Raw genomic sequence first — 8,806 nt, 5'->3', positions numbered from 1 at the left:
TCCATCCATCCATTCATCCATCTGTCCATCCGTCCATCAATTCATCCAACAAGTGTAGTGGGCACTGCGCCAGCAACAGCACCTACTCAGAACCAAGGAAACAGCCCTGCAGGGGGATGGGGTGGAGGCAGGAGTTGGAATATTATCCTGTTAACCCTTCATATAGACAACCACTTGCTCTGGCCATATCAGAAATGACTTTGATAAATGCTTGCCAGATTCGTAATGGCACTCTTTCTTGGCTTGCATCCAAAGGGAAACAGCCAGATTTTCCTGAGTAGCTTCAGGAAGTAAAACACTTAATGCCAGCTTTATTTTCCCTAAATCTAGTAAACACAGGGAAACAACCCTCTTTGAAATTGCATTTGTAAACCTCATTTCCTAATTCATGCTTTTATGGATGTTCTCTAATCATTTACTAAGCACCTGCATGCGCAATGCACTCTGCACAAGTTGCAACATAAGAGAAAACCAAATATTGAAGAGAAAGTGGGGGGAAATATGCAAACTAAGTAAATTAGAAAGCAAAACACGGAAGAACATGGCTACGATCCTTACTCTAAAATAAAACAGCCAGTCATTCTGAAAAACAACTTACTTGGTGGCTGCCCTTCTGATAGTAAAAATGTGGGTCTTGCAATCCAAGTTAAGTGGAATTCTGTGGGAATAGATACAGTATATGACACCCTGTCTGCATTTACACTAGTTCCCCGAACTGAATCTTTTTCTGCTTTACCATGGATTAAAGGATTTGACATAATGACTCTGAACAACCTTGCTGATGAGTCAGCACCCTGTGTACACCATAGTCCCCTTCCTTTGGTTAAGTGACTAATCGGAATCTGCATTTGCTCCGCAGCACACAGCTCACTGCCACAGCAGAGTCCAATGCAGGTACTGTCACAAGGGCATGACAGAAAATCAGACATGGGTCACAGAATTCATTCTCCTGGGATTTCCCCTTGGCCCAAAGATTCAGATGCTCCTCTTTGGGCTCTTCTCCCTGTTCTACATCTTCACCCTGCTGGGGAACGGGGCCATCCTGGGGCTCATCTGGCTGGACTCCAGACTGCACACCCCCATGTACTTCTTCCTTGCACACCTGGCCATCGTTGATATTTCGTATGCTTCCAACAATGTCCCCAAGATGCTGGCAAATCTTCTGAACAAGAGAAAAACAATCTCCTTTTTCCCATGCATCATGCAGAACTTTTTATACATGGCTTTTGCTCACACCGAGTGTCTCATCTTGGTAATGATGTCCTATGATCGGTACGTGGCTATTTGCCACCCTCTGCAATATTCTGTCATCATGAGATGGAGAGTGTGCACAGTCCTGGCTGTCACTTCTTGGGCATGTGGCTCCCTTCTGGCCCTGGTCCATGTGGCTCTCATTCTGAGGCTACCTTTCTGTGGGCCTCATGAAATCAACCACTTCTTCTGTGAAATCCTGTCTGTCCTCAGGCTGGCCTGTGCTGACACCTGGCTCAACCAGGTGGTCATCTTTTCTGCTTCCGTGTTCATCCTGGTGGGGCCACTTTGCCTGGTGCTGGTCTCCTACTCACACATCCTGGCGGCCATCCTGAGGATCCAGTCTGGGGAGGGCCGCAGAAAGGCCTTTTCCACCTGCTCCTCCCACCTCTGCGTGGTGGGGCTCTTCTTTGGCAGCGCTATAGTCATGTACATGGCCCCAAAGTCCCGCCATCCTGAGGTGCACCAGAAGGTCCTTTCCCTGTTTTACAGCCTTTTCAACCCGATGCTGAACCCCCTGATCTACAGTCTGAGGAACACAGACGTCAAGGGCGCCATGAAAAAAGTGTTGTGGAAACAGAGATCAAGGTGAGGGATACCAGGGAAAGTCCAGAGGGTTGAAGATTTGCTCCAAATTAGATTAGTAGGAATGATGATGTAAATACCTTACAGCCTCATCTCTTAGATTTCTGATATCAAGAATGTATATTGATCGGATTCTGTTCCTAAACATGGCAGATCACAAAGCACATGCAGAGAGGTGCAGAGCCCACTGGCCACAAAGAGAAGAGTCATGTAGTGCATCACAGGAGCAAAGTACCAGCTCACAGCTGCCAGCTCCCAGCCCTACCCAGGATCTGCTTTCTGTTCTTTTGAGACCTAATTCTCTCAAATTTCCTCTTAAATTCCTCTATTATCTCCAACTCTTTCTGCCATAAGTATATACTGATAATCCCATGCCATATGCTATTATAAGAGTGCATTTGTAACAACACAGAATAATTACTCACCTTGGCTAAGCAGCCCTCTGCTGGGAATGTAACAAGAACTAAGAGTAGAGCCAATGCCTGGTCTGGAACCTAAAGCCTAAGGATGATGACATTAGTACTGAAAGTTCATCTAAATCACCCCAGCAAATCCATTTCCGTAAAAAGCAAAGTTCAGCTGTATAGATATTTTGTGTGTGTAAAAGAGAAATATCAGGATTTTTGTTTCATTTCACTTAATTCTGGACCATCTACTTGGAAACAGCTTGGAAATATTGTGCATTTAGAATAAATATGAGAGAAAGTTGTTAGGGATAGAATTTACATTGCAAAGCCGAGTGTAGGTGACAATTTATCTTTATGGTAATTACATAAAATATTGTAGGAGTAAGAAAATACCGCAAAGGAAGAAAGCATCAAGGGAAACTGACAGCTTGATGTAACATCATAAACCACCACTTAGAACCAAGAACATGACAGGTCCTGACAAGGACGTTTAGAATCCTCAACAAAATTTCAAAGAGAAGCTGCTCCAGGTGATATAAATCACATTTCCTGGACCCAAGTGGTCAGAATGACATGGACAAGTAATTTGTTTTATTTTAACACAAGTCTGAGTCCTAAATGATCAGCATAGTATAATAATATGATTTTTTTAACACATTGAGTATGGTACCTATTGGAATTATCTCTTTTTTCTCTCAACTCTTATAGTATTGTAGGTATTCAACTGTATGGCGTATGATGATATTACATTATCTGCTGCCTGTAGATTTTCTATTTTTACAATTTTGAAAATATATTCTTATCACTTCATCTGTTTCTTCTTCCACGAAAGAAAGGAGCAAATGGGGAACTCTTTGCTCCCACTGTCTCTCCGAATGCACAATTTTCTTTTAAGTTCTCAAAAAGCCTAGTTGCTAACTACTCTGCTTAGCCATTCATCCCAGTTAAACATTCTGCTTCTGGTGATTGTCTTTGCTTTTATATCGCCATTCTGTGAGGACATTTTTTAGCCAGGAGAAATTCATGAACCTTGCTCTGCCCCTTTCAAAGGAGAGAAATTTGAATAAAAAAATAAATACTGGATCTAAATTTAACTATCAACCACTATGGAATTATTGTGTACGCTACTCTAAAGCTAGAAAGAGAAAACAGGCAATATTTTCATATAAAAAAGACTTTCTAACTATATCTGGAATAATTATTACATCCCTCAGAATACGTATACTTCATATTCTGCTTAAAACTTTTAAAAGAAAAGGGAAAGAGGAAACATATAGGATAATTACTCTCATATAAAACAGAAGCCATAGATTTGATTCAGAATTTTTTACCTAGAGTACAGTAGAAAAATCACGGGATATAATTCATCTTATGTCAGTTCTAAATGACTGGGAAAGAATAGGCCAAAAAGACCATACTTCTACAGAAAGTGACACGTGTAAGATGAATTATAAAGAAATATTTTCTAGCAGGTTTGAATAGTGGCTCTCATTTTATAAGTGTGTATATATATAATATATATTACATTACAGAAAAAATATCTGAGTATATGAGAAATTTCTATTAATTGTTTTCATATATGAGTTCTAGGATTTTAACAAAGTAATTTTATTTTAGTGTTATGACCTCATTACATATACATATTTTCAACATTAATCAGTTTTCAAAGGGCTGGGGGAAAGTGAAAGATAGAAGCGCGTTGTTTTAGGCTGCAAGTTCTACTGAGTACTTCACAAATGTTATCCGATTTATCTTGCATAAGCATCACAATGGAGTCGCTATTATTTTCCCTGTTTAAAGATAAGTAAACAAAGTTCAGAATGATTTAATAACTTGTCCTATACCTACACAACCAGTAATAGAACTGAGTGTTATGGATTGTATTGATTGCAGACCCAAACTGCTTATTATTTTTCTGCCCAAAACATTACAAATTTTAGCTCAACAAGGGTTAGACTCAACATCCACATGATGGGGCAGACTCTGGGAAAAAACAGAGTTTACAGTGTTAAAGTCAAAGTCTTAACACCAGAAAGACTACATCCTGTAGCCAATCCATCTTTGGAGGATTCATTATCACCTTTGGGAAGAGTAGAAACTGTCACATTAGCGGCATAATTATTTTCCAATAGTAACTCCCTCCTAATTCCTGTCTGCAAAATCACACGGCCTCATAAGGCATTGCCCCAAATGGACAATTTAAATGAGAGACATCCTGCTGTTCTCAGTATCTCATCTTACCTATGATTCTGGTCTTCTTTCTATCAAGTGTACCCATCTGTGTTCTTTCCCTTCATGATGTGATGAATGCTTTTCCAGGAAGTATCGCCATCTCTCCTGTGTACAGATCTGTGATGGACCTACCTTACCAGTGCTCTAGGCTGCTAGGACTGAGAAAGGGGGAACCCGGCACAGGAACAACCTGAGATGCTTGTTATGTGAGATTCATATCTCAATTGTGCCACAACTTGCTAAATAGGTCTCCTTCTAGGAATAATATGGCCTCCTCCAATCCTGAGTTTTATTTTAGGTCAGATGTGGCTAACAATGTTTCAGCTAGGTACCTTATATAACTTTTGTGAATGCTAAATGAAATAATTTGTGTCACTCTGATTTGAAGAGATGTATTTTTTGTGAGAAGGATATAAGGACAGTGAAAATGATCACATAGTAAAACTAAGAGCTGGTAAAATTCATGACCAAACAACTATAAAACTACAAAATTCAATTTTATTTTAGTGATTCACAAATTATTATATTTACTGACCAATGGAAGCTTCTCAAAAAATCTCACCTATTTGCATTTGCAAGTTTCTGTCCCTGTTTTTGTTTTTATTTGGTTAGTGATATTGGGGAAGGTCTCCACCAAAGAAGGTTGAAGGTTAGTGTACAGGAGGTTGGGTATGAAACAGTGTTCATTGTTCCTGCTAGTAGACAAAATTGTAAGAAGAATCCTACATAAAATTTTACATTCTCTATATAGCTTCAATTCCAAAAGCATTCTTGAGATAGCATCTAGATAAGAAATAATTAGTCCATAGCTTTGTTACATTCACTCTCCTACCCACACACTAAGAATTCTCATCTGCTGTGTAACTAGAACAGCTCCTCAGGCTCTGTATATAGAGATAGAAACTCGCCCTGGTGACACCTTGTTAGTTGGCTGAAATTTTGGCACTCATAGTAGCCAACTTCTTATATTGGTCCCCCTGGCCTTACTATTGCTCTGAATGCTAATGATATTAGGAAAGAAATACATACGTGAACAGATAAATGAGTTCATAGCCATAAATAATTTTCAAAATGACTGCCTTTTCATAGCCTGGAGAAAAGGAGGAAAAAAGCAGCAGACAGGATACTTGTCTTCATATGTCCCTTAGAGAATCTTGTAGGAAGCAAACATAGTTGTTCATTGCCTTCCCCAAAGTGGAGAAAAATATCCTAGAATCAAAAAGTAGGTTTATATAAAAGTGAAATTAAAATCAACAAGAGAAAGTAGTTTTGAACAAGTTATGGAACAATGAGGTCTTGTGAATTGGTGTGCAGCCTTACTATAAATAGAAACATAAAGGTTGAGTAAAATAGAAATATGTTGAACAGGCATTTGCAATAGAGCCTTTCCAACGTCTCTTCAATCTTGAAAATTTAAGATTTCATAATAACCTTTTTCATTTTATTATTTTAATGAGGGGAAGAGTTTAACCTGATTTTAAACAAATTTGTAATAATTTTAATATTTTTAAATGGTAACTCTAAGATAATTTTTTTTGTGTCAAAATCCTATCTTGTTCTTCTGAGGATTCAGCAGAGTTATCAAAAGAAAATACTCAAGTAGAAAAAAATTGTTGTATAAGCTTCATACTTGTAGTTCTCTCACATTTTTTATATACTTTAAGTTCTAGGGTACATGTGCAGAATTTGCAGGTGTGTTACATAGGTGCCACGGTGGTTTGCTGCATCCATCCTCCTGCCATCAACATTAGGTATTTCTCCTAATGTTAGCCCTCCCCAATCCCCCCACCCTACCTGCTATCCCTCCCCTACACCCCCACCCCCCTACAGGCCCTGGTGTGTGATGTTTCCCTCCCTGTGACCATGTGTTCTCATTGTTCAATACCCACTTATGAGTGAGAACAGCAGTGTTTAGTTTTCTGTTCTTGTGTCAGTTTGCTGAGGATGATGGTTTCCAGCTTTATCCATGTTCCCGCAAAGGACATGAACTCATCCTTTTTTATGGCTGCATAGTATTCCATGGTGTATATGTGCCACATTTTCTTTATCCAGTCTATCATTGATGAGCATTGGATTGGTTTCAAGTCTTTGCTATTGTAAACAGTGCCTCAGTAAACATATGTGTGCATGTGTCTTTATAATTGAATGTTTTATAATCCTTTGTGTATATACCCAGTAATGGGATTGCCGGGTCAAAAGGTTCTCTCACTTTAATTCCCACAATGCCATGACAACCTTATTTTTAGATATTCATGGTTTTACATTTTTAACTATTAGCCTGATATTCAGTGACAGTAGCTCAATGACTTTTGCCTTAAACACAGGCACAGTGGCTTGCACATGTAATCCCAATGACTGGAGAGACTGAGGTGGGAGGATCTCTTGAGCCCAATAGTTTGAGCCCAGTAGTATGAACATGCTACACATTCCAGCCTGGGCTACAGAATGAGACCCTGTCTCTGAAAACAAAACAAAACAAAACAAAACAAAAAACCCACAGAGCAGTGACAGATAAACCACAAAGAGAGGAAAGGAAAAAGACAAAACCAGCTCCCAAGGCAAGATAAACATTTCTGTGGATCAGAAACAAAACATAAAATCAGATGTGTGAGTGATGCAGAAGCCACGGGTTAGCTGACTGTGTTTGTAAGTTGGCCTGAGTGGAGATAGTTTTGCTCTTGGGAACTAAAGATATTAAAGTGCTTCATGCAATAATGGGGAACTGAGGCTTAGCACCTTCCTTGAAAATAGGATATGGAGGAGGGTGGGAGGGACTGACTTCCTTTGCTTACTAATGGAGACCCCAAAAATGCACTGTGCTATACTGCCTCCCTATATAGCCTCAGGAAAACTGTGGTTTGAAGGCTTGAGAGAACCCAGGCACTGAGCTACAACCAAATGTGGAATCCAGCCACCCACTCTCGGTGCTGGGATTCCCAATGTACTCAGTCTCACTATAGGTAAATAATTCTAAACCATTAATGTAAGATCCAGGTCTGGATAGGAAGCCCAAAGAGCTGGGCCGAGACAACCCCTGAGCTTCTAGGTGAGAGAAGAGGGAGAGAGAGATAGAGAGAGAGAGAGAAATGGAGAGAGAACTGGGTCTTTGAATCTATTTTCAGGAGCTGCCAAGAGAAGTAGCCAAAAATATCAACAACTGGAAAATAAATTCACTTCTGATGATGTGCATTTTGTGCATTCATGAATGAACAATTGTTAAATATTTATGTTTATTTTTAAAAGCATAAAAGATTTCTTAAAGTTATGCCAACTATTTTAGATGGCCAGGGATTAAGAAGAAAAATAATTTGAAAATGACAGATGGATCCCAAAAGATAACAATTACAGAGATTAGAAATAAAACATGCATTCCCTGAAATAAGGACTAAATCTTCTTAAATATGGAAAAAAACCTCAAATAACAGGATAATTCTAGATGGAACACATTAGGGGAAAAGATTGTGAAACAGAATATGGAATGCATAATTTTCCCAAAATGCAACAGAGACTATTTTTTAAGAAAATGGAATAAAAAGGACATAGGCTGTAGACTCAGACAGAATATCTATTTATCTTATAAAGATATAAAAATAATGATGAAAATGGGATAGGACTTTTTTTTTTTTTTTTTTTTTTTTTTGAGATGGAGTTTCCCTCTTGTTACCCAGGCTGGAGTGCAATGGCGAGATCTCGGCTCACCGCAACCTCCGTCTCCTGGGTTCAGGCAATTCTCCTGCTTCAGCCTCCTGAGCTGCTGGGATTACAGACATGCACCACCATGCCCAGCTAATTTTTTGCATTTTTAGTAGAGACGGGGTTTCACCATGTTGACCAGGATGGTCTCGATCTCTTGACCTCATGATCCACCCGCCTCGGCCTCCCACAGTGCTGGGATTACAGGCTTGAGCCTCCGTGCCCGGCCTGGGATAGGACATTTTTGTCGAAATTTTTTTCCTGATGGATAAACACACGAATTCTCAGAACCAAAGATACTCTGAGTATCAAGCCACATAAATAAAAATAAATTCATATCTAGAAATAGTATAATGAAAGCACAGAATATTAAGGAAGAACAAAAATTATAAAACCTTCAGAGAATAAGAGAATAGCTACAAAATAACAACAAATAAAAGTGGACTTCCCCTCAGAAAAACAGATGCTAGAAGGGAATATTCTAAAGGATGAGGAAAACTATACAATTTCACACTCAGTTAAACTATCATTCAAGAAAAAGAGAAAAATAAAAATGTTTTCAAACAGAATCTAAGGAAAATTACCTCCCTTTATTCAATAGAATTGCTAGTAAATATAGTTGGATAGAAAAAAGTGAA

At 39.0% G+C, this 8,806-nt stretch overlaps 1 protein-coding gene across 1 annotated transcript; it reads left to right on the top strand.

The window, feature by feature from the left end:
- Positions 1 to 882: 882 nt before the first annotated feature.
- On the top strand, positions 883 to 1,880 carry LOC116527928 (olfactory receptor 2A5). Its single transcript, XM_032245146.1, has one exon. It carries the CDS (start codon positions 911 to 913, stop codon positions 1,841 to 1,843), a length of 933 nt encoding a protein of 310 aa, XP_032101037.1. The 5' UTR covers positions 883 to 910; the 3' UTR covers positions 1,844 to 1,880.
- Positions 1,881 to 8,806: the final 6,926 nt, after the last annotated feature.

Source organism: Sapajus apella, unplaced genomic scaffold, assembly GCF_009761245.1.
Source record: "Sapajus apella isolate SASKATOON/1434 unplaced genomic scaffold, GSC_monkey_1.0 scaffold56, whole genome shotgun sequence".
NCBI classification, from domain to species: domain Eukaryota; kingdom Metazoa; phylum Chordata; class Mammalia; order Primates; family Cebidae; genus Sapajus; species Sapajus apella.
The sequence above is the reverse complement of the archived record's forward strand: the minus strand, read 5'-3'. Positions and strand labels throughout refer to the sequence as shown.